The 27,740-nt window shown below is 36.0% G+C and overlaps 1 protein-coding gene across 3 annotated transcripts in view; it reads right to left on the reverse strand.

The window, feature by feature from the left end:
- Positions 1–12,038: 12,038 nt before the first annotated feature.
- LOC149777508 (uncharacterized) overlaps positions 12,039–27,740 on the reverse strand; it is a 42,197-nt gene continuing 26,495 nt past the window's right edge. For all 3 annotated transcript variants that reach the window (XM_089942090.1, XM_089942088.1, XM_089942089.1), the window contains 7 exons: positions 25,648–25,839; positions 20,831–21,031; positions 19,311–19,463; positions 18,383–18,759; positions 17,828–17,918; positions 17,278–17,357; positions 12,039–13,038 (listed from right to left, as the gene is read on the reverse strand). In XM_089942090.1, coding sequence (XP_089798216.1) covers positions 13,003–13,038; positions 17,278–17,357; positions 17,828–17,918; positions 18,383–18,759; positions 19,311–19,463; positions 20,831–21,031; positions 25,648–25,839 — 1,130 coding nt within the window. In that variant the 3' untranslated portion in view covers positions 12,039–13,002. The remainder of the gene's footprint in view (positions 13,039–17,277; positions 17,358–17,827; positions 17,919–18,382; positions 18,760–19,310; positions 19,464–20,830; positions 21,032–25,647; positions 25,840–27,740) is intronic.

Consider the following 27,740-nt stretch of genomic DNA (forward strand, 5'->3'; position numbering starts at 1 on the left):
CCCCAAACGAAGGAGATTATACAATGTGGTCTAGTGACTTAATGGGTAAATAAACCTGTTAATCAATTTAATTTGTTACGTGCCACACTGACCGTGGCAAGGTTCACTCAGTTAAGTGTTCTCATAACATTTTACAAGATTCATACCTTTACACAGAGGTCTACATTGCGACTAATCTGATTGTAATGGATATCGTAATCTCTCGTAGCTGTATACATTGTTGATTGGATTTTAGAAGAGTGGCGATGTGTTTTCTATCACAAGCGACCCTGGTGGAGAATTTTAACTAAAGCTTTGTATCATATGACTTTGACCGCCTTTTGATCGCACAATCCTTGAGTGATAAAACGGTTGATGAGCAGATTATTTACGTTGATAATAAAATCGCCATCGTAAACTCCACCGCCCTCTACAACTCTTGAGCAAGTGCCTAGTAAAGTCCATCCTGTGGCCGCCCTTGAGCGTTATCAGTGTCATGAGTGTAAAATATTTGGGTGGGTGCGATTTTAATGTTGTTGCTCACATGGCCCTTTTTCATCATCATGCGCATCATATCAACAATATTGTATGCATCATATCAACAATATTCTATCCATCATATCAACAATATTATATGCATCACATCAATAATATTGTACGCATTATATCAACAATAATGTATGCATCATATCAACAATAGTGTATGCATCATATCAATAATATTTTACGCATTATACAACAATAATGTATGCATCATATCAACAATAGTGTATGCATCATATCAATAATATTGTACGCATTATACAACAATAATGTATGCATCATATCAACAATAGTGTATGCATCATATCAATAATATTGTACGCATTATATCAACAATAATGTATGCATCATATCAACAATAGTGTATGCATCATATCAATAATATTGTACGCATCATATCAACAATCTAATAATAATAATAATAATGAGGACTTTGTATAGCGCCTGATCTTTAGAAGCACTAAGCGCTTTACAACATTAGACAACACCTATAAGATAAAAAACATATATAATGATATGATTACAAAAACAAACACCATAAAATTAGAAAACATAAAAAACATGCTGAAAATATTTAAGGTAGGAAACATTATTAGGGCTTTAAGTTTGTTCTTGCAGTCGAAATAAGTGAGTTTTGAGAGCACTCTTGAATGGGATCACTGTGTCTTTGTGTCTAAGTTCAGTGGGCAATTCATTCCACGTTGCTGGGCCCTGGTATGCAAAAGAACGCTGTCCATATGACTTTGCTTTCATAGTGGCAATAATGAGTATACGATTGTCAGAAGAGGAGCGTAAGTATCTTGCTGGTGTGTGCACATGGGTGAGGTAGGATAGGTATGTTGGACTGGAGTCCGTCAGTGAAACGTAGCACAGAGAACAAATTTTGTGTTTGATTCTGGATCGAATGGATAGCCAGTGTAGAGTACAGAGCAGCGGGGAGGTGTACTCTGATCGTGGTACCCTAAGAATGATCAAAGCAGCTGTGTGTTGAACTTTTTGAAGTTTCTGGAGTAGATATTGAGATGAACCAGACAGAATTGAGTTACAATAGTCAAGTCTTGAAAGTACTAATGAACACACAAGTGTTTTAGTGGCATCAACTGAAAGATATTTGCGAATGGAGCTGATTCGTCTCAGCTCAAGATATGAAGCCTTGCATATGTTCATGACATGTTGGTGCATTGTGAGAGTACTGTCCAGAGTAACACCTAGGTTTCGTACTGATTGTGTGAATTTAATGTTGGTGTTGCTGATATTTATTGTTTGAGGTAAAGGATGTGAATGAAAAAGTCTTTGTGTTGTGATCAGAATGGCCTCAGTTTTATCATCATTCATCTGCAGCTTGTTACATGTCATCCATGATTTCGGATCAGAAATGCACCTCTCTACACCTAGGATGGTAGCATCAACTTCAGTTGGGTGGCTAGATTTGTATATTTGGGCGTCATCAGCGTACAATTGGCGAGACACTGGAGGATGCTCTATGACACTTGAGAGCGGCTGAGTGTATAAAATGAAGAGAACAGGTCCAAGAACAGACCCCTGTGGAACACCACAACATAGATCAACTGGGCTGGAGTGTATTCCATTTGCAGACACAATATGTGTCCTGTTGACCAAGTAGGACTTGAACCACAGTAAGGCTGTATCATGAATGCCAAAATACATGCTGGAGATGGTGAAGTAATATATCATGGTATATTGTGTCAAATGCTGCATAAAAATCAAGGAGGGTGAGGACTGTAATTTTTCCACTATCCAAAGCAGAGAGAATGTCATTAACTACTTTCAGAAGAGTAGTTTCAGTACTTTGGCAAGTGAGATATGCAGATTGTACATTGCTAAAAAGACTGTTTGAATTCAGATGAGATACAAGCTTGGATATAACAACCTTTTTAAGATTTTTGATATGAATGGGAGGTTAGAAACTGGGCAGTAGGTCTTTAAATCGTTATGGTCTGGTGTTGGTTTCTTCAGCAGAGGCGTTAGAATGGCAGTTTTGAAAAATGATGGGAATTCCCCGGATGAGAGAGAGAGGTATTAATAACATCAGTTAGTGAAGGCAATATTGGAATTAAGCACACAAGCTGCAATGATGTTGGAACTGGATCAAGTTCAATTGACTTTGGTGCACTCTTCATCAGGATTGTACGTACGAAATCCATAGAGACAGGTTCAAATGTTGCTAATGGTTGCCGCTCAAATTATGTATCCCAACTGTATGGTGACGACGAGTTAATCGAAATTGTGGTGTCAAGCTTATCTCTAATGGTTTGTACTTTGTCACGGAAGAAATTTGCAAACATGTCCGGAAGGTCGACTGGAGAGAAGGTAGTTGGAAGTGGTGTAGATTTGTTCCTTGACATTAGCGTGTTAGTAATCTCGAAGAGCTCTTTGCAGCTGGAACTTTCCATGATCTTAGTAGTGTAGTGGGCTGATTTCGCGCATTGATTATATTTGTGACATTCTTCTTAGCGGCTTCAGAGATTTGCTTATGAATAGTGAGTCTGGTGGAAAGCCTAAGCCTCTCAGCTTTATGGCGGTCTCTTTTAGCAGTGCGAAACTGGTCCCTAACACTGCCATGCCATGGAGTACACTTTTGAATTGATACTTTGCACTTGGTAGCTGGGGCATGTTTGTCGAGAATGAACGCAGGCAGTTATCGAGTTGTTCTGCTGTAGGAGGTAAGCAAGTTGTTAGGTTAGCTTGGATGTCGTGCATTAGTTTGGTTCTATTTATCATACGGAGGTTTCTCTTAGTAGCAGATAAAGGTGGAGGGTTAGAGACTAATACATCAAGATGGCATATAATGCAGAGGTGATCTGATGCAAGTTCATGAGATACCAGGGAGGACCGTAGAATGTTATCATCAGGTCTATGAAGAATCCAGTCTAAAATGTGACCATGTTTATGGGTGGGTTGGTTAACTGACTGTTTGAGGTTGAAAACATTAATGGAATCTAGGAGGTTTGATGTGTTTGGGTTTCTGGGATAGTCAAAGTGAAAGTTGAAATCTCCAAGAATAATCAGGTTGCCACCTATCCAATTTCCATACTCTAGGAGATTCGGAAACTGCTCCAAAAAGAGAGATTAAGTCAGCTTGTTTTTTCTACTAGGAGGAGGGCGGTATAGGCAAAATAAATGGACTGACCTTTGCTCCAGTGTGAGTGTTGTTTGGACTAGTTCAAACGATGTGTGGCCGAAATTGAATGTTGTGGTGTGGTTAAGACGTTTGATCATGGAGTTCTTTGTGATGACAGCAGTTCCACCTCCGCGAGAGTTATGGGGGAACGACTTGATGGAGTAACCAGTGGGTGTTAGATCCGCGCACTTGGGTTCATCGCCTGATGTTTTTAGCCATGTTTCTGTCTGGAAGAAGACGTCGATATTATGGTCGTTGATAAAATTAACTATTTCTGTGCGCTTTTCCGGTGGTCCTTCTGAATGGGCATTGAATAATGCAATACGCAGAGGTATCTCTTGGATAGTTGACACAAAGGTTGACGAATTAATAGGGATTTGAATTATGTTATCTAAATTAACGGTCGAATGTTTAAATTGTTGAGTCGGAAAGGGCATAAGAGAGAAACATGGAATTCTTCTTCTTGTTATATGCCTGCCAGCTTTGAAACAACGTTTCTTTTTTCGCTTCTGTTTACATTTAGGTAATGATGAATGTAGTCCCAGAGAGCTAAGGAGTGGTCATTTAAAGCAATTAATGAGGGTCCATCATAGCATAAACGGGTTGACTGGCGAGTATCACGTGACGGATGTTTGTTAAAAAACAAAGGAAGTTGTAGCAGTGGAGCCAGATAGCTGAGAAAAAGTCTAATTGTTCTCGTTTCCAAAATAAGGGGGTGAAGAAACGCATACGAACTGAACAGCCAATACATAATGAACACAATAACGTAGATGAAGACAGGAAACAAGCACAAATATCATGAAAACGGCACAAAAAACGGAACAGCTGCTTCAAGCCGGTTAAGCGATAGCGGTCATCTTAGTATTCATAGTGTATGCATCATATCAACAATATTGTACACATCATATCAACAATATTGTGTGCCCAGCAATCAGGATAAGCATCTTTCCAACATCATTAGCAGAAATTAAATACATGAACCTATTATTGCTGGCTGTGATATTGTGAAATTAGTGCCATATTTCTGCAGATATGAAAGCAATTTCATAGCGATTGTCATGTGATAGTTCTATGGGCGTATTCTATTGGACGGTAAAATGACCACTGCTTCCCGATGCTTACTCAGAGTAACTGAGAAGTGAGACATATGATCTATATCAGGTATTTGTATAAAAACCATGTACTCTAAATTAACATCTTTCGCAGAAGAAGTTGAGCTAGTAATTATGTGATTTCATCTATTTCACCACCATTATTGCGTGCTGTTTGCTGCTGAAAAGTAACTTTAGATGCGTGACAAACTTTGGCTTGTTGTTGTAGTATTTAATTCTTTTGCCTGTTATAATTTTGCATTTTCCTTTCTTTGGTTATCTTTTTAGCAGCGGAAGATTTATATGACCTACAAGCGCGTTGACATGTTTCGGGCCATTGACGTGATGGAGCGGGTTTTGTTCTTGATGTTGATGTTGTTGTTGATGTTGATGGCTGTTGAGATGTTGAGGACCGTTCAGGTGATATAGGTTGAAATTTTGCTGATGCTTAAACGATAGTAAACATTGTGGTACGGCAGATGGAGGTGCTTTTAATTAACCCCACAGATGTGCTTTCTCAAATATGGATCGTTTTACCATTTTCGTTTGCTGAGGGGATGCCTACTTAAATAATATAGCTGGTGGAGACGGTTCCATCGTGTGTGATTACAATGGGTCTTACCTGCTAAGGTGCAAGATTCCTTTAAAGCAGATTTAAGCTTGTATTGTTTCTCCGTGTGTCATATGTCTTTCTTGAAAGATGTGGCAGATCAGGATTTCGCTCTTGGTAATTTCCAAATGGGATATGATTTCAGGAATATCGTGATGTTTTTCCCCATTTTTTAAATTACATTTTGTTATCTCTCTTCTTGAGCTTTCAACATCTCTGTGCATGTCCTTAGCTTCATGCCGATCTAATAGGTAATGATCTTTAGATAGTAGCTAATAGATTACTTTTATTTTACTTCTCTCTCTCATTCTCGTCTCAGACATAGCTTCTAACGCAGAAACGTCTAGATATGATACATCAGAAAGTTGTAATAATGCATTCTCTTGCGCTGCTTGACTCTTAATTGTTGCATCTCTTTGTTTTGCAAAGATTTGATAAGCAGATCTTGCTTAGCATAATGTGCTGTCGCAGTCTGTTCTATCTTCTCTGTGGTTGTCTTAAATAATTTTTGAGCCTCATGGCTCTGAAACATTTGTTCTCCAACTTTTTCAGCGAGAAAGTGACCACGCAGTTGTTTTTGTTTCTCTGCATACATGCGCATTACCTCATTATCACCTTCCTGCCTGTCGAATGGTACAAATGGCATTGTATGCAAATTATTTTCATAAAACTGTTGTCGGCATGCTGCTGTCATCCTGTTTGCTAATCCGGTAGATAGAATTCACAAAATTCACGACGGAACATTTTAAGAACTGTTTCTGCATCTATGTGAAATGTAATAAAATAATGGTTGCTACTTCTATTCGCTACATGAAACCATTGCTTGAACTTTGCTGTACCTATGGAACTACACTGATCCAAATCGCGATTGTCCAGGCCAGAAAACAATATAAAGCAGCCTGTACTAAGGTATGTTGTAGTTAGATTGCACAGGGTAGAGAGGCTTGCAGCTCTTGTCACGTAACTCAGAATTTTTTTAATTCTTTTTTGTGTCCCGGTTGATTTTGATATCGTCTAATATTATGACATGGTCCTTGCCGCCATCTAGCACTTCTACATGATTGCTTCCTTCTGGTACGAGTATTGTACTGGTCTTTGTTTCGAAACCAAGTACTTGTCAAAGTCATGAAGACGTACCTGTCTTAGTCCGATAAATCAGACCCAAACCTGTAATGGTACTGACATAACGCTATGGGGAAAAGTCTCGCCTTTTCTTTAAAATATGCAATATCGTGAGGACACTCTTGTCTGCACAAATCGGTGTACAATTTACATATTTACCGGTATTTTTCTTGGCTGTTGAGTTATAGTTGCCTGAAGCGTACTTTTGGTGATATGTACAACCAATCCGATGCGACTTCCACTCATTGGCTCATTTAAAAAACATTCGGTTCATTTGGTCATGTGACTCAACTGTATCGTCTGTGGATTTTGTCATGTGAAGTAGGAAAGCGCCAAAATATGATGGACGAGTTAACTGACAGTATTCTCATAAATGTTAGGCTTTAGCGTGCAATTAAAGACGGAACAACGAAAAACAAATTAACTTAGGGAAATCATACTGTTGCTTTTTTACCAACAGTTTTAGGGAAGAAAAAAACTATATATAACAGATATGGGCAACTTCCTCTGTGGTGCCGACCGGATAAGTGAAACCACAACCTCAGATGTAAATTAACGGACAAAATAGATAATGGGTTGGATCCGTCCCTCGGGGTATATTTTGAGAGAGATAAAACGTAATTTATTCGATAGTTCAGATATGTTGTTGATGGAGTGTTCTTGGTCTTTATTGATTTTATGCGAGAATGACTATAGTAAAAAAGATGGTAGCTGGTGGGGCGTTGGTTTCTTTGTTGATGATAATGAAATTATTATCGTTTTTATTCTTATTCTTATTACTATTAAATTTTATCATTATTGTTGTCATTATTATTATTATTATTATTATTACTGAAACTATGGTATGATTATCATTATTTGTGCTGTGAGTATTCATACTATTGTCAGGATTGAAATTTTCCGGAATTTGTATTCAATTCAATTGTTACTCTTATAACTCAAATATGTATTTTTTTTAATAGGATTAGGGTTCATAAATATGAGTCGGGATATCTTTCGCATTGCACATTTATATTACAAGTTTTCTTCTTGTGTTCAAGTTAGCGAATTTAGCATCCAGTAACATTATACAAGTACAGAGAAGGCAATATTCTTTATCAGCACGTTCTCCTCTGCTACGTTATCAGCCCATGAAGAAAGTACTGCTATAGCAAATATTTCTATGGTGACGTCTGAAAATGTGAAGAGCAGGTATTGGAAAGGTTGTGAACTATGAAGTTAAACGGAAGCTAAAATTCCCAGACAGGCGAGCAAAGGATAAGGTCATTAATCGAGGTGATGAGCTTTTTGGTAGCAATTTATAATTCTCCGCTTTTCAGAATAATATTTAAGCAAAACATAAACGCCTAAGCCGTGGGGGAAACGTTTTCCATGGACTTCATTTTCATAGCTAGACTTTATTAGTAAGAACAAAACTAACTTCTATGTTTCAAAGATTTTCTTTAGGATAGCAATGCAAAGGTTGGAATGTTTAGACACATTACGGTGCACTTATTTTGCCGACATTACGGTACACTTATCTTGGCGACATTACGGTACATTTATTTTGGAGACATTACGGTACACTTATTTGAATGTTTAAAGACATTACGGTACACTATTTTGGAGACAAATTGATTCAAGACTCTTTTTAGAGACATTATAGTACACATTTTTGAAAACAATTCGATTCAAGCATTGTTTTAGAGACATTACGGTACACTTATTTTGGAGACAATATTATTCAAGTCTTGTTTTAGAGACATTACGGTATACTTAGTTTGGGAACACTTGGATTCAAGTCTCTTTTTAGAGACATGAAGATACACTTATTTTGGTAACAATTGGATTCATGTCTCTTCTGAGATCATTACGGAACACTTATTTTGGAGACAATTGGATTCAAGTCTCTTGTTAGAGACATTACGGTACACATTTTTGGAGACAATTGGATTCAAGCACTTTTTAGAGACATTACGGTACACTTATTTTGGAAACAATTGGATTGAAGTGTCTATTTAGAGACGTTACTGTACACTTATTTTGGAGACACTTTGATTGAAGTCTGTTTTAGAGACATTTACGGTACACTTACTTTGGAGACAATCGGATTCAAGTCTCTTTTTAGAGACATTAAGGTACACTTATTTTTGATACAATTGGATTCAAGTATCTATTTAGAGACATTACGGTACACTTTTTTGATACAATTGGATTCAATAATCTTTTTAGAGACTTTACGGTACACTTATTTTGGAATCAATTGGATTCATATCTTGGAAGCATTTTTGCATGTTTAAATTATTTTATATCAATTTTAAAATACAGCATGTAGCGGATTGTTTCAACATTTTTAAGAATTAAAGTATGTATTTTTGCGTAGAAATATTACATAATGTTATAAACACATTTACGTTCAATCAGAACACATTTCACAATTATACATAGATGAGCATATAAGGTTTTCTGTGTGTTCTTGCTATCATTCTTGGCAGGCTATTAATGGTACATGGAAACCACAAAATTAAAGGTGACAAAGTAATTCAATTTTGCAAGTGCACTTTGGAAACTGTTTCAAACCGAATGCAAGAAAGAATTATTTTATTATAATTATTTTGATCTTTAGCTGACCCGTAAACCACAGACAGTGCAGGTTATATAACCACTGCGGGAATTGATGTTATACCGGCAGGCCATAATTATGAAGCCCGGGATCAAAGCCCAATGCATTATAAAAGACATGCTAAAGGAATGCATCCAAAGCAATTTACTATTGACAGTTATGCCTATTCAATACAAAATGTCAAAGATAAAATAATTTAATAAGCGTTCTGACATACATGTATGCAAACGAATGTAAAATGTATGCAAACGAATGTACAATGTATGCACACGAATGAAAAACGTATGTAGCCAAACGTGAAATGTATGCAACCACATGTAAAATGTATGCAAACGAAATTGCTACATCAAATCTGCCAAGACATTTGGGGTGATGTTTGATTGCTATTTTTGTCCTTATTTTATACGAATCAATGTCTAGAAACAACATTTCCTTTAAAGAAAGAAATCAGCTTTTGTATACACCATGGGATTTTGAGATGTGGTAAAACATTTATTAAAGAAACTCCAAGTTATTTTTGTGCCATAAGTAGTTTTTATCATTGCAATCTTCATTTATTTTAAACCTAACCTGCTTTGACTTTGTGCTATTAATCTTTCTTTTATAAACACTGGATGCAGAAGAATGCCATAAAACAACACAAAAAGTAAACACCATATGGAGGAAAAGGACAGCAATCACATTTTCTTTTTACGTCTGAAAAAGATGATAATGTGGATGTTATTCTGGCAAGTCTGGATGATATCGTGAAGGAATAATGGTGACAGGCTATGTATCGAGATTATTCTAGCCAGTCTGGATGATATCGTGAAGGAATAATGGTGACAGGCTATGTATCGAGATTATTCTAGCCAGTCTGGATGATATCGTGAAGGAATAATGGTGACAGTCTATGTATCGAGATTATTCTAGCCAGTCTGGATGATATCGTGAAGGAATAATGGTGACAGGCTATGTATCGAGATTATTCTAGCCAGTCTGGATGATATCGTGAAGGAATAATGGTGACAAGCTATGTATCGAGATTATTCTAGCCAGTCTGGATGATATCGTGAAGGAATAATGGTGACAGGCTATGTATCGAGAACTTTCATGGCCGCAGCTCCGGCTGTTTCTACCAATTAGGCTCACTGCATTTCTCAGCGGTGATTTTTATTTTCGTTATACTATAAAGTTCGTGTGAAAAGAAAGCAGCGTGCTGTGTAACATCTGTCACCGACTCCGTATTTTACAGTACATAAATACAAGATTGTGTCTGTCCCAGTGCAATAAAATCATTGTGCTTAAAGACTTTGATTTTCTCTTTTAATATACCAAAGTAGGCGAAATTGCTCTTTCGATTTAAGTCAGACTTGAATAACATTAATAATACAGGAAGAAAAAAAAACAAATATGAATCATGTATATATCATATTTACTCCTGTAACTCATTATACCTTGGGCCATTTACTTCAGGTTCAACGCTGTCAGTCTAGCAAGCCTAATTAGTCATTAACAGGGACGTGACGTTTCAGTAAAGAAAGAGCTTGAATATTACTGTCATTTGGCTGAAGTAGGAAAACTATACTGACGATTTCTGATTTCGATGCCACCATTCGGCTGGAATCACTTTTTCTTCGAGGTGTTCAGGTTGCAACTGAGCAAGCGTAAGCAACTATATTGCAGACTCACTTGACGTACAAAACGATATGTGTAATCTGTCCATGCGACATACTTTCACGACCCGTTAGAGTACATCATTTTTCTAAACCCTTGATTGCTGGTTTAGTCAACGTACAATTCACACGGAATTAAACTCTTGAATGGTGCATTGCTGAGTCATTATCTTGGCACCAAATTCAGCATTTCTTTCCTGACACATAGTTTATATTTGAACATAAGTCATCACTCTTTTAAATATTCAACTGTTTAGATTTATTAGAAAGATGAGAACAAGTAAACATTTTCCAGGAAAGATAATAAAATTTATCATAAACGACTATATCAAGAAAGTACAGTATGCCGATCTTAGAAAGTCACATGGTGTTAAGTTTTCTTCCTGGCGACATTAACACAGAGTTTACCACAAATGCACATACTTAGAGATGGAAACACTTAAACACACAATATTTATATCAACAAAATATATAGCTTTCACGCTGATATAAAGCTAAGTTTAATGCTTGGGACATTTTTATTACTATTTGAGATATTTTATTCATATCTGAGATATTTATATTCATATTTTTATTCATATTTGATATTTTTTTATTTGTATTTAAAGCATACGTGATTTTTAAATGTCTTATGATATTCAGTATTTTTCCCACTGAAACAAAAAGCTACATTAATTTAACAAAACCTATGCTATTAATGTTTAATATTTTCATAAAATATCCTTGTATCCTGGGTTATTGTTTCTATCTAACAAAATTATGTTTATTACTGGAAGACTCTTTATATGAAGAATTTATCTCAACAGATATTAGCACTTTGAGTTTACACAAAAACGTTGTTATCGTATCTTGTTCACAGCATAAATGTCTGCCCATGAGACATTTCTTAAAGAGAAATAATTGATATGTATTGCACACTGCACCTACATGCATAACAATGTTCGATCATTCTGATTCTTTCAATAAATTTAAACTGCATTTCGTTAGGCAAGAAGTATTTATATTTTGGAGGGCAAGTTTGTTACAATCTTTCCATTTAAGCTGACTGTCCCTAAAATAAATATATCTGATGTTAGAAAGAATGTATTTTTTAATTTTGCAAATAATTTAGTTAAGTTAAATGATAAATTACCTGCACATATAATCTGTGTGAGTTCAAATGACAATGAATTAGAAGGAGTCGTTTTTAAGTAATAGAAATGACAGTTCCTGAATTACCACAGACCGACCATTCTTCTCTTCGTATGCAAAATATGACAGGAACGATGTTGCAATATCAAATAAAGACGCTATGTAAGACTTCCACTTTATTAAAAATAAAGTTCTTTATTTCAATAATGCTTCCCTTTTATTATTATTACATCACGTAATTTCAGACTTAAAATGAAGTAGTACCGCGTCATCTACAAGGAAATAATCCATTACAGGGAGGTAATTGTGAGACCAATCGAAGAACTCTACTTGCGCGTAATCTGTACAAAACTGTTAATGAAAGAGTTAAATTCCAATACACGACACGAAAATTATCTGCAGCAGGCTGGCTGCTTTACTGATGAAAAGGACATAGGTGTCCTATATATCTCCTCATCGGATAATTGTTTCGATTTCTCCTGTCTGTCTGTATGTCTGTCTGTGTGGAATGCATTGTTTCTTTTTAAGTATGGGTACATACTGCATAGTTATTCCATTCAATGTGTTTATATAGTATGAGTGTATACGACACCATTATAACATACATTGAATCCATATAGTATGGATGCATACGGTACAGTTATCCCATGCAAGAATGCATATAGTATAGGCACATACAGTACTGTTTCCGATACATTGAATCTCTTCAGCATTTGCACATATGGTACAGCTATCCCATACAAGAATCTATGTAGTATGCGTCCATACGGTACAGTTATCCCATAACATTAATTTAAATAGTATGTGTACATACATCACAGATATTCCCTACCTTAAATCTATACAGTATGGGTACATACGGCTTATGAATCTATTTGCAATAAATTACATGGACTATAATGGTGCTATGTTATGATATGATATTACGATGCTGTGCAATTTTTTGGTAGAAAACGCCTCCTCAGGTAAAAGTTAAGTGTCATTTCATCATTTCAGCTTCTCGTGAAGTTCATCCAAATTTCGATTCTGTTTTACAGGTGACATCGTTCAAAAGGATCACATATTTATTTTCTATTTCCGTTAGTGATACATCAGAATTACACAAAACTCTTGTCTTCCATCAACGGCTACAATCCCACCGGTGCACATAAATAAAGATGAACCTGAAACGACGATACAAGGCATTAAGTTCCATTCTGATGTGGTAGAATAGTCTCATCTTACATTTAGGGTCTTATAGGATTCACGATACTACTTATGTTCCCATATTAAATCTATGCAAATACCATAATATTAAAAACTGAATAACTTCAAACTTCTGAATGCTCATGATAACACCTATATTTATCAGCATAGATACATACTTGAGGATAGCTCTTTTTTTGTAGAGAAAATCATATGAGTCGCTGGTTTTTATGGATTTGCATGTGTTTGAAACATGTGCTTTCAAATTATACACCAAAGAGTCAGGTGCTAATTTCAGTAATGGGTTTTCTAAGCTCAAGTCAGTAAAATGATTGAAATTATATCAATAAAACAATGTATCTGGGCTTTTTCAGTTACAACTAGCCCTCAAAAGATTCTTTATACTAAAAGTCTTATTTTCGTTATCCCTGCGAGCCAAACCCATACATACTCTGCATTATCTTAACCCATTTCTAGACTGGTTGCAATTCTTCCATCCATTAGAACCGTAATTCATATAAGGCTGTCGAAAAGACAACTGTTATTTACCTCAAGAAGTTCCTATTACTTCACCTGGTTGAAAGCAATCTAATACACTATACCTCACAAAGGAAAAACACGACATGTTTTACAATAAATAGCATCCTATGCGTGATTGATCAGTGCATTTTTTTATTTTGCTTAAATATTTGAATTAAGAATTACACTGCATGTGCCAATTTACTGACTGAAAAAGGACGTTGTACTGACATTTATTGTTGATGTTTGCGTACATCTCCAGAAGCACTCGGAATTGAACCTGACCAATAAGTAACACGTGCCCTTCTTGGTCATTACACAATGCATTTTTGGCCAGTTGATTTCAAATAAGGACGCATAAACTATGAATTGTAATTCATTTTTTTAACCGATTGGAGTACCTTGAGTACAGTATAATAATTACAGACAAAAAAAATATCTAATCAGCTGACACCTAAACAAGTTAGCTGGTGCTTCTCGGAATGCGGTGTCTCGCATGTGAACGGCAATACAATAACGCGTGCAGGACAACAAGCATCTCGATGTATTTGTGTCAAATCTTAAGGTACATTGAAACTACCATACTAAAATGTTTCAGTTTTCGTCATTGACGCCCTAAGGGTGATAGCTACCTATCGCCTTTCAAAAGCGAGATAACGAGAGTTTTAAGGTTATGTTAGTGAATGCACAATCAATTTTGGCCCTACGACTTCAAATTTTTTTAATATTTTTATTTTGGAGGGTGCTCTTCCTGGTCGATCTTCTCAGACCATTTAAGGAGGCCCTCCTGCCCTACTTGTGGTTGTATGTGCTATATTTTTCTCTTTATTTATATTTTTCCACTTTGATATGAGTTTCATGTTATACTATTTGTATACATTTATATTTAGTATTGAATTTTTTTGTTATACCTTTTCTATTTTTATTTTGTAAATTTTGTAAATTTATTTTTGTTGTATACATATTGTATTTTTTTTTAATAAGATGAAAATTCTGTTCAAAGTATTCGTCGTCTTCCAGAAGGTAGGTTTCGTTCGTTTTTGCCTCTTCTCTCTTTTGTTTCTTTAATGCTCTCCTTCCACGTCTGACTCTGTTTAATTCTTCTTCTAGCGGTGTTGTTGGCTCTGGATCTTTTGATGTTTCCGTTATGGTTTCCTGGTTATCCGAATTATCTTCCGGACAATCATCATAATCTTCCATATATATTTCTATCTCATTTATCATTGTTTCCCTCTTTTGTGTTTATTTTTCCACGTCGTTTTTGTCTTTTGGCTACTCTGCTCTGGTTTTGTTTTCTTGTTGTATGTTTCCCTAAAGTTTTCGTTCATGTTAGCTTCCAGATATTTTTCTATCTCATTTTGCACTGTTTCCGTTGTTTTTGTATTTTTGCTACTCTGCTCTGGTTTTGTTTCCAAATTTCCTTGTTGTATGTTTCTATTTTTCATAATTGGCGCTGTATGTTACTTTTGTTTCTCTTAGAGTACTTCTACTGGTTTTCCTGCTACTTGTTGTTGTGCCTTCTGTTGTTGTTGCTGGGTTTGTTTTTGTACTAACTGGTGTTGTTGTTTCTCCTGTTGTTTTAAGCTCTTAGTTTCTTGCTTTTCTTGTTGTTTTAAACGCTGTGTCTCTTGTTTTTGTTGCTGTTGTTGGAATTTATTTTGTCCATTTTGTTGTCTTTGTTGTTTCCCTTGTTGTTGTTTTTGTTCTACATGGTGTTGGCGTTCCTGATCACTTTGTTGGTGTTGTTGTTGTTGTGTTTTTCCTTGTTGTTGTTTTTGTTCTTGTTGTTGTTGGAGTATTTTTTGTCCTTGGTGTTGATGTTCCTGATCCTGTTGGTGTTGTTGTTGTGTTTCCCCTTGTTGTTTTTGTTCTTGTTGCCTTATAGTCGGGAAGATTTCCATCGTAGTTGTGTATATTTGTTTTGTGTTCGTTAACTGGTTTTCCCCCGGGGTTTTGGACCATTTATGTGGGGTGTGCCCTGTCTCCCCACATCTGTTGCACTTCCGGTGGTATATACATCCCTTATACCAAGCTTTTGTCAGAAAACCATGTAAGTAGAAGGCTCTTTTGATCCCTCTCAGTTTTGTTTTTTCAATTTCCAGTATTCTGATTCAGTTGTATATGGAGAATCCTGGAACCGTTGCCAGTCTAGATATTTCTATCCTTATACCGAATTTTTTTCGAAACAGGCGACAGTTTCTTCCAATGGTATTTCCATGGGGATATCCGATAAATGGAGTTCTCCTGTCTGTTTCTTGATCTTTTTAGAATTGGTGATGGGTCTTTAACTATTACAGTCTCTCCCGAAATACTTATTTCTCCAGACTGTAATACCGGCAAATTCCCTCTTGGTCGTATTATGTATCCCTCATATCCTTTCCTGTTGATGGAGTAAATTTGTTCTAAAATGTCCGGATTCCTAATTTTTAGGGCTATTATTACTGTTGACGTAGTAGGTACTCTCTCTCTCAGTATGTGTCTCATATCTAATTCCTGGGTACCTTCCTGATACTTGCATTCAAGATATGGCCCTTCTTCAGTCTCAATTCTTCTTGTTTTAAAAAAGATTTCTAGTTTCCTTATTGCGTTGTGAACCTCCGCCATGTTTTCTCGTTTTCCTTGCTCGTGAGTAGTATTCCCTCTGTGTTTTCTTCTAATGTATTTTTGTCTGAATTCTTGTTTATGGTATTATACTAGCGTATATAATTCCATCGATTCTGGATATCTATATTGAGAGACAGTGTGCGCTCTTACGAGCTGCCTTGGTTGCGAGCTGGCTTCAGCATATAGTTATCTCTTTCTTGCACTCTTGCCAGCTAGGTTGACGCTTTGGACGACTTCAAATGAGCACAGAGGACGATATACAGTGTGAAGTATATTCTAGCCATACGATTTACTTACTATATAGTGTAAATAATTTTACCTGATAGGAGTCCGTAGACAACAGTTTTTTTTATATATAATTTTACTTGATAGAAGTCCTTAGATTACAGTTTTCTACTTTTAGCTGATACTAGTCACTAGATTACAGTTTTATACTTTTATCTGATAGGAGTAACTAGATTACAGTTTTGTACTTTTAGCTGATAGGAAATCCAAGTTTACAGTTTTGTATATTTTAGCTGATAGGAGTCCCAAGATTACAATTTTGTACTTTTTAGCTGATAGGAGTCCCTAGGTTACAGTTTTGTAATTTTGCCTGATAGGAGTCTCTATGTTATAGTTTTGTAATTGCAAATAGGCATAAAATAAATATCGAATCAACGGACACATAAAAGAACAGTTCTCTTTCAGGCAATACAAAATCTGTGCATGCTTAGTAGTACAGCTATGCTTGTAAAAAATGGTGATTAAATTTCTCTTGTCTTTTTAACACTAGAACGTTCATAAAATTCAATTCTCAATGGTTAACATAAGGTTCATGATGTATTGAATTTTCAAATCGCCTTTTTATGTCAAAATTCATCATGAATACGAAAACCGTCCTTTATTAATGTAAAATGTCTTTAATATATATATATATATATATATATATATATATATATATATATATATATATATATATATATATATATATATATACTATTAGAAGCATTTGCGTCATTATACGGAATTTTCCTCGTGTATTTAGATCAAGAACATAATGCACATGTAAATCGCAAATGATGGGGATGCATGTATGATATCATACTACTTACATCATCTATCAATCCTGAAAACGCCCCTGAAACGTCGCAAGATCCAAGTTGCAAGGCAGTGGGTCTTCCCTCAATTTCACCTACACGAAAGAGAAAACTTTGGAAAATTCACTAGTTTACAGATTCGCACTGCGCATGCCTGGCGTCATCTCAAGTTGTGAATAAAGGAACCGTTACAATGCTTTATTTACTCACACGAACTCGCTGTCGCGTTTTCAAATAATTTAAATGATGTTTCAAAAAGTAGCGTCATGACATTAAATTCAATTTCTTTCCTACATGGCCATTCTTGTCATTGAGATTCGAATACAAATGCTTATTACTGTTCGGTTCACGGGCTCATTGTCGAGTTTATAGAGTTTATATTCTTCATATATGTTGCCTAAGCCTCTATTTAATATATATATATATATATATATATATATATATATATATATATATATATATATATATATGCAGTAATGATTTAAAGGTCGCACGATGCTTGATGCTACTAGATTGTACTACATAACAAGACAATAGGTTAATAATGTCATTAAAAGGTTCACACCTGTCATTTTCTTCGTAACTTTCACTCCATTTACAGTTCCTGTTAGGTCATGACCGTCATAAATGTATTTTATTTCGTTCCATCCTCCCGGCTGAAAACAAAGATAGATGATAATGCATTTGCTAATATTTCTACATCGTTATCTATATTATCTATTGAACAATAGAGGCTGTTTGTTTTCAGGGCAAATCTAGCATAGACAGAGTTGGCTGCCTAGTATCACTAACATGTAGGAAGGATTTTAAATCTTTCTTTGGGGATTTTAAAAGGTCAATACGAGCCCACCACATATACAAAACTGACATTATAATATGAATTTATTGAATGTATTTCTTTTTCTAATTAAAAACCATGACATATACTAATATCGTTGTTTGGCAAATAAAATTAGCTATGACATAATCTGTGTTTAGCTTTTGCCTGTAATGTCCTTTTACTAAGTCAACGTACCTTTCAAAGGTACACACTGTGTGCATATTTAGTGGTTCTTAAAATCTTCTCCATATTCTAAAATAAACCAACTGTGATATTTCCTGCCTCTTTCTTAAAACTTACGCCGTTTTTGTAAGGGATATCAATAAAAACTTCTCCAGACTTTTCTGATGCGGCCAAAAAAAGCGCTGTCCCTCCTCCATTGTCTGGCATTACGGCCATGTCCAGAGATGGACCGGGGTTGTTATTACAGCAACAGTTTGATATCAAGTGCATCGGATCGTCACTTGTCTCAGAGGAGTTGGTCTTGAACTTCATTTGGATTGCTATGGTTGAGCCGAACGATCCACCAGAGAATCTCCAAAGGGTCATTTTGGAGTTGCCGCTGAATCTACCAGCTCCACGTTCGATCATGACGTTTTGTTGGGTGGCCGCAAGATTGTTTCCAGACTTGTCAGTCAAATCGTCTTGGAAATCTAAAATAAGCTCTGGTCTGCACACTGGATAAAATATTTAAAGTAATCCCAGTTTGATCGAGGTGTCGACATACAAATCTGCATTTGGCATACAATAAGACTGCATATGCATTGAATAGTCTATCAGACGAAAACATGTTCCTATTTCACAGGAAACGATGTAGCCATGATTACCACGAATATTCAAATGAAGTTTAAGTAAGGTTGTGATACATTTTGGTAAGTTTCTAAAGCTTGTAAAGTTGTTTTGTACATATTAGATATTAGTATTAGTAAATTTAAGACAACAACTTTAGTTAGGTTACTGCTGAAATGAATAGATCTTATTTTCCTTGTATTTTGTCCTGAAATCATTTTACGAAACCAACACCGTTTCAGAATAACTACTCTCTTCCTGTACAATACATGCTTAGTCGCTGAAAGATGCATTACATTATATCATTGTTCATGTTTCTGAAAGTAACATATTAAGAAGAGATATAAAGAGTCGGGATATTTTAAGACTATTTATTACCCCATAGACCTTGTATGAAAAATAAGAAAACTATTACACTCTTATTTGAAGATTCTCTTACAGTTTTGTTGTGGGTCCGCAGACATATCACACGTGCAGAGTTGAGGATTAAACCTGGAACCACGTGGACACGATCTGATCATCATGCCTAATCCGGGAATTTTCTCAAAGTAGAACCGAGCATTCGTTTCCAACGGTGTCATTCTGCAACTTGCTGTTAGGATGAGACCAAGGACTTGCATCAGTAATTCATGCCTGTTATTATTATAATATAATTGCTTGCGTCAGTAATTCAGTCCCATTAATGTCATAACAGAATGACTTGCGTCAGTAATTCAGTCCCTTTGATATCATAATATAACGTCTTGCGTCAGTAATTCAGTCCCATTAATATCATAACATAACGTCTTACGTCAGTAATTCAGTCCCATTAATATCGTAATAGAATGACTTGCGTCAGTAATTCAGTCCCATTAATATCATAATACAATGACTTGCGTCAGTAATTCAGTCCCATTAATATCATAATACATTGACCTGCGTCAGTAGTTTAGTCCCATTAATATCATAATAGATGGGCTTGTGTCATTAATTCAGTCCCACTAATATCATAATAGAACGACTTGCGCCAGTAATTCGGTCCAATTAATATCAAAATATAATGACAGTTTCCTAAAGGAACTGAGCTCTCAACAGGTGGACAGGAAGGTAAAAATGGTCAGCATTTGTGCAGGATCAAGTGGCATCTTTTCATGCATCTCTCTAGGCAACTGTTAACTCAAGAATGTTAAATGTTATATCTGGAATTTGTATTGCCTTGATAGCACAAAAGCTATTTTACAATAGGGCAACCATTCTAAGTGATGATATGCAGAAAACTAAAGCTTTTTTTACAATAGGCTAACCATTATATTGCATTATATGCAGTAAACGTTTCCATTTCTTCTCAGTTAGAATTCATCTGATCTTACAAGTGTTAAAAAAGCTGGCATTAAGAATTTTTATATATTGAGATATGTCTCTCTTTTTCTTTCTTTTCGAAAACGTGACCCAAGTTTTCTTTTCAGAACCCGATAAGTTGGTGACTACTGTAAAAATACGATACAAGGAATAATTACTTTACTTGCACGTACGATAGAACGTGAACATATATGGAATATCAAATTATTTTGGAGATAATGAAGTAGATTGTTGTTGTCTATTAGAAAAGAAAACAACCGGTAAAAATTAGTCTGAATGAAGAAATTGTTTTTGAATAATAAATTCGGTATATGTGCATGTCCTTCATGCTCTAAAGTAACTCGTTATTAAAACATATCTTAAACTGATAAGAAATATGTTAGTCATGCTATATAATAAGACATATGCTCGGGTTGATTATACTCTTTAATGCTAAATGTTTGGACTTGCGTCAGTGGAATAGCAATATTTAAGAATGTCAGAGAGAGAGAGAGAGAGAGAGAGAGAGAGATTAGTTCGAAGATTAAGCAACATTATTACATATTTTCTAGTGGCATTCTAGTGCGTAAGCAGATAATTTTGTGCTGTCATTGATTTGCACCATTCTCTGGCGATTCTTACAGAACGGTGCGTTGAATGTTAGCTCCCCTGATTCCTGACACTCGTCTAGGCATGCAGGGTTGTTGACACAGCCTTGACCGGAAGTAAAAGAAAATCCCTCAGGGCAGCATTTAGGCTGAGAAAGACCACTCTCACATGTCCAATATGCCCTGCAGTTTCCTTTATGGTCGTAACTTTGGACAGTAAAGTCGAAGCAAGGATCTGCAAATGTATGGACAAAAGCTTCCATTGATAAATGCATTGATCGATTATTTTCTGTTATTGATACCACTACGTTGTAGGAGGAGTTTTATTTATATGGAGATTTTAAGGAAAACCTAAAAGAAAGTATGCCAGTGTTCCACCTTCATAACAAACCAGTTACTTACTGTCTGGATGACTTTATCTGGATCAGTACCATGATCAAAGTCCTTTTTAAGGTACGAATCTGGACAACTTTAATTTGATAGTACCTTGTCCCATGTGTAGTCTGAGGTACAAATCTGGACGACTTTAATTTGATAGTACCATGTCCCATGTGTAGTCTGAGGTACAAATCTGGACGACTCTAATTTGATAGTACCATGCCCTCTGTGTATTAAGGTACGAATCTGGACGAGTTTAATTAGATATTATCATGTCCCATGTTTAGTCAGAGGTACAAATCTGGACGAAATTAATATCTTCAGTACCACGCTCCATGTGTATTTTAAGATACAAATCTGGACGACTTTAACTTGTAGCATTCCCCAATTGTATTAAAACTACAAAATTGGATGGCTTTAATTTGATAGTACCATGCCGCTGGTATAGTTTATGGTACAAATTTATCTGGATAATTTAGCGGTATAACGGAAATTCAGAAATCTTTTGATTTTTAGCACAATCCGCGAGTCATCCACGAGTCATAAATGATGTTGTCGGAAAGACTTTTTTCTCGAAATGTGAGAATGTTTTAAATACATAGAATTATTTCGTGTAATGAACATTATACATGTTACAGCATTTTCCCAAAGAGCTATGGTATCAATGTAATTATTTTACAGCATTTGTCCTATGAGCTATACTATAAATATAATTATTTTACAGCCTTTTTACAATGAGCTATGCTATAAATGTAATTATTTTACAGCCTTTTTACAATGAGCTATACTATAAATGTAATTATTTTACAGCCTGTTTACAATGAGCTATGCTATAAATGTAATTATTTTACAGCATGTTTACAATGAGCTATAAGTGTAATTAATTTACATGTTTACAATGAGCTATGCTTTGTCATTATTTTACAGCATGTTTACAATGAGCTATGCTATAAATGTCATTATTTTACAGAATGTTTACAATGAGCTTTAAGTGTAATTAATTTACATGTTTGCAATGAGCTATGCTATAAATGTCATTATTTTACAGCATGTTTACAATGAGCTATGATATAAATGTCATTATTTTACAGAATGTTTGCAATGAGCTATGATATAAATGTCATTATTTTGCAGCATGTTTCCAATGAGCTATGCTATAAATGTCATTATTTTACAGCATGTTTACAAAGAGCTATGCTATAAATGTAATTATTTTACATGTTTACAATGAGCTATGCTATAATTTAATTATTTTACATGTTTCCAATGAGCTATGCTTTGTCATTATTTTACATGCTTACAATGAACTATGCTATAAATGTAATTATTTACATGTTTACAATGAGCTATGATATAAATGTAATTATTTTACATGTTTCCAATGAGCTATGCTTTAAATGTATTTTTTTTACATGTTTCCAATGAGCTATGCTATAAATGTATTTTTTTACATGTTTCCAATGAGCTATGATATAAATGTAATTATTTTACAGCGTTTTTACAATGAGGTATTCTATAAATGTCATTATTTTACATGTTTACAATGAGCTATGCTATAAATGTAATTATTTACATGTTTACAATGAGCTATGATATAAATGTAATTATTGTACAGCATTTTTACAATGAGGTATGCTATAAGTGTAATTATTTTACAGCATGTTTCCAATGAACTATGCTATAAATGTAATTATTGTACAGCATTTTTGTAATGAGCTATACTATAAATGTAATTACTGTACAGCATTTTTTCAATGACATTTGCGATAAATGTAATTAGGAAGATCAATACAGTTATAATAACTACTCGAGATAATTAAGGCTCTAAAAATATGTGTGGTTCAGGTTACCGACAGACCCTAGTGTTTAGCCTCCGACCCTAACATTTTTTTTTCGCTATAAAAAAATTCGTCGTGTCGCCAAACCCGTCTGCGATGATGACTATATTTACCGATTTAGACCATACCAAAGTAGCAATCGGAATACTCAGTTTGACTGGCTCATTTGCTTGAAAAAAGGACATGCGCAACGGTAAACAATAAACAGCATGGCGTGTTCAAGATGCGTCCCTTCCACTCTACTCGCTGTGAACTTTAATAACTGCCGTCATAATAATGTTGACAATTATTTATTGTTTGTGCATCATGAATGGACATTCATTGGCATGTTTCAGTCAAAACACTAAGTCATCAGCCTGAAGGAAGACCGGATAATCTGTTCGGTTTCGCCGACAGCTGCAGACAACTACGAATACGAGGTTAGAAATGTCTGTAGTATAAATCAAGTCTGACACACATGAAGATAGTATTAAGCAAACTAAATTTGGATTGCAAAATCCTTGGAAAATCTCTCATCACTCAAAGGGCTTTGGAAAGCAAAACAAATAATGTATATTTCATACACTCGTCTAGGACTGTATGCAGTATGTCCTGATATTGTCTGTCCATAAAGGTTTTGGAGTCACCTCCTCCTAGACAACAAATGCTTTCTCCTCCAAACTTGGTTGACATGTTAACCACAAAGTGGAGATATGCATATGGTAAAGGTATTTCGTTCCCAACTAATTTTGCAAGAGATATGATTTTGTACTAAATATGGATATATAGGTACCCTTAAGTGTTTGCTACTCCTTCTAGGCAACACTAGATACTATACTGATCAAACTAGGTTGACATTCGGCAAAGAGATCTAAGTCAGATTACTTTTGTAAGAGTTAGTCAGTTAGTCATTTTTATTGTATTTAGACTATATGGATATAATTCTGTGCTGTCTTATTCCCTTGCATGACTAATGCGATCTCTATAGAACTTGGTATACCACAATGAATGTTCCGTATCACCTACTTTTTAATGTTGTCTTTTGTGATTCCTTTTGTAAAACAATATCTTCAAACTTGGCTATTTTGTTAAGTTGAGCTTCAAAAAGTGGTATATACTCCACTCCAGTTCTTATTTAGAAGTCAACAGCAAAATATGTATTAAGTATGACATGTATAGAAGAGAATGTATTGCCCCATTGGGCGGCTCTCTTTTTGTTCCATGGCAGATATAGATTTGCGTTTCCTTGTTAATGTGTACATTAAAACAAACAGCCAGCACATTAAAACATATAAATCAGATAATGGTGTTGCTTGTGAATTGTCATCATAAACTCCAGAAGTCCAAATCCACTTGAGCCTGTTTGTGAGAAAATTGCCATTTGTTTGCAGAAGGTTCTTGGTTCTACACTTAAAAATGAAATGAAGAGGACCGAGGATACATATATAAATACAGATGCATCTTAAAGCGGAACGTTTACTCGCGGTGAACCTTAATTATAATACACATACCTGTATTCGTGAGAGAAAAAAAGGCTACCAACCTACCCTACTGTTTTTGGTTACGTAAACTTAAACTACACATATAATTTTGGGGATTTATCGTTATAGTTATCTCAGCACATGATGAAAATGAACCCTTTTCGTATTTAGAAACATTACTTTGCTATGTATGAAAACGAAAACTTATTATTAAGGAACTATGCACAGCGCATTAAATACTAGACACTTTCTAAACTTATGCCATTATAATATAATTACTCGGTGTAAATCACATTAAATGCCAGACACTTTCTAAACCTTTGTCATTATAATAAGATTACTCAGCGTAAATCAAAGAAATTCATCAGCTGTAAATAAACTTTTGGCATTTTTGTAATTCAGCAATATACCCTGCAATACGAGGACGGAAATTCTTAAATCCAACTAATGCTTTCAAATTACAAGCATTAGATACGCCGTTAAAATGCAATCATTGTCATTTTCCTGAGAAGTTAAAAGCTGATATTTCGGATGTGGAACAATTGTTTATCAAAATATCATACCTAAACAGGAGCAATATAACACAAGTAATAGCTTTTCATGCAAATGATAAATGAATGCAGTTTGTACACATATTTAGTTTCAAGATTTGGAACAATTGCCGATCTCGATTTTTTGTTATAAGTTAACAATTGCGGTCAATCCCGTGTCATCGTGTCTTTTTTGTACGGCCGGTGCTGATTGTAAAAATGTCGGGTTGAATTTTCCGAAACTTCTATGATAATTCATTGAACATATTTTGTCAGATGTAGTATACTAGACTTGTAAAATAATGATACAGCAATTAGGTACAGACATACATAGTATTTTCACAATTTGTAAATGTGACACACAACCAGACATGCTCTTTTTATAATTTTGTCTTACAGGTTTTGAAGCGTCCATTATTTCGTACTGATTTCGTCATGTAAGCAGTATCTTCACAAGTTCCATGCATAAATATGTATTATACTTACAAGTAAACCTGCATAACTTTACAGTAAGTTACCAGCGGGCTGAAAGCAACCACCAAAATCGGACAAAATGTCAGCCGCTATATTGAGTGCAATGATATGATCACTAAGTGAATGATTGCATTAGGTATACAAAGATATAAAGAGTTTTAAAAAATTTACCTCTCCAGCAGGACCTTTGAGAAGACGGTCTACATATTAACAGCCTCTCATCCCAGAAGGTTCTGAATGGACATCTTGCCCGTTCCATCTTTATGTTTCCTTCCTCATAGAAACACTGGATGAATTCCGTGCAGCTCTCAGGGTCAGCATTGTAACCAACGCCGTCCACAAACCGACTCTTCCAGCACAGATCTGCAATACAACATACATCCTAAAAGGCGATTCCATATCTTCCTTTGTATAACCAATCTACGTACCTATCTATCTATGTATCTATCTATCTATCTATCTATCTATCTATCTATCTATCTGTCTGTCTGTATGTCTGTCTATCTATCTATCTATCTATCTATCAATCTAAATATTGTTGTGTATTTAAATTACATTATTTGTTAGAGTCTTGTATTCATTATATAATATAACCACGCATTGATGTGAGCAAGAAGTCATATCTAGACAAGGCTGAGGAATTCACTTATGCCCTCTCCAAGACGTTTGATTCAGAACCTCCCAACGGCAGTGTGAAAAAGAGATGGGAACACATCAGAGCGACTGTGTACAGCTTAGCCACACAGATCTTTGGTAAGAAGCAGCCAAATAACAACGACTGGTTTGAGTCTAACTCCGCCACACTCATGCCAGCCATATAAGAGCGTCGCAGTGCTCACCTGAAATACAAGCGATCCCCCTGCCAGAGGAAACTACAGGCATGCAGGTCTACCAGAATCAAAGTGCAGAGGTTAGCACGGCAGTGCGTCAATGAATACTGGCTTCAGCTCTGTCAGAGCATCCAGTCTGCAGCACATATTGGAAACATCAGTGGCATGTACGATAGGATAAAGAAAGCAATGGGTCCAACGAAGTTAAGTTACAACAACACTGTCTACCACAGGCAATACTATCCACGACAATGGCAAGCAGATGGAGGGTTGGGTTGAGTACTACTCTGAACTGTACTCCAGAGAGAACTACGTGACCAACGATTACCTCAAGACCTCCCTCTCATAGCCGAACTGGAAAAGAAGGCCCTAGAGAAACTGTCCTTAGGTAAAGCCCCAGAGAAGGATGGCATCCCAACAGAAGTCATCAAGTGCGGCTGCGGCATGCTGCTAACAAACCTACACGACCTCATCGGCAAGAGCTGGGATGAAGGTGTAGTGCCTCAGGACATGAGATACGCCACCATCGTAACCCTGTACAAGAACAAGGGCGACAAAAGCGACTGCAAAAACTACATATCCCTTCTCAGCATCGTGGGTAAAGTCTTAGCACGCTTAATACTGAACAGACTGCAGACACTTGATGCCAGAGCGTATCCAGAGTCGCAGTGCGGGTTCCGCGCAGAGATGTCCACGATCGACACGATCTTCTCCATCAGGCAACTGCAGGAAAAATCCATAGATCAGCACAGACCCTCTTCCTGGCCTTTATAGACTTCACCAAGGCGTTCGATCTGGTCAGCATAGACGGACTCTTCACAATCCTGACGAAGATTGAATGCCCTCCAAAGCTGCTAAGCATGATCCAGTCCTTCCACGATGACATGAAAGGCAGAGTGTAGTACGATAGCTCAACGTCCAACCCCTTCGACATCCTCAGCGGAGTGAAATAGGGCTGCGTCCTTGCCCCCACGCTCTCCTGCATCTTCTTCGCTGTTCTGCTCAGGCACACCTTTGGGACGTCCACATAATGGCTCTACCTGCACACGTCATCCGTCGGCAGACTGTTCAACCAGGCACGACTAAAGGCAAAGAGCAAAGTGTGAGCAGCAACCATCACGGACTTGCTCTTCGCATGCGATGCTGCTCTAGCCACTCACACAGAAGCTGAGCTACAGCACCGGATCGACCGCTTTTCTAAAGTATGCGGTGAGTTTGGATTGACAATCAGCCTAAAGAAAACCAACGTGATGGCTCAGAATGCGGATCTCCCAAGCATCATCATCAACAAATACGAACTTGAGGTAGTCCTTCAGTTCACATACCTCGGCTCTACCATCACCAACAACCTCTCGCTTGATACTGAGCTCAACAAGCGGATTTGAAAGGCATCAACAACTCTCTCCAGGTTGTCGCAAAGAGTGTGGAACAGCA

The sequence above is a fragment of the Sinohyriopsis cumingii genome, chromosome 18 (genome assembly GCF_028554795.1).
Source record: "Sinohyriopsis cumingii isolate HCF-2022 chromosome 18, ASM2855479v2, whole genome shotgun sequence".
Lineage (NCBI taxonomy): Eukaryota > Metazoa > Mollusca > Bivalvia > Unionida > Unionidae > Sinohyriopsis > Sinohyriopsis cumingii.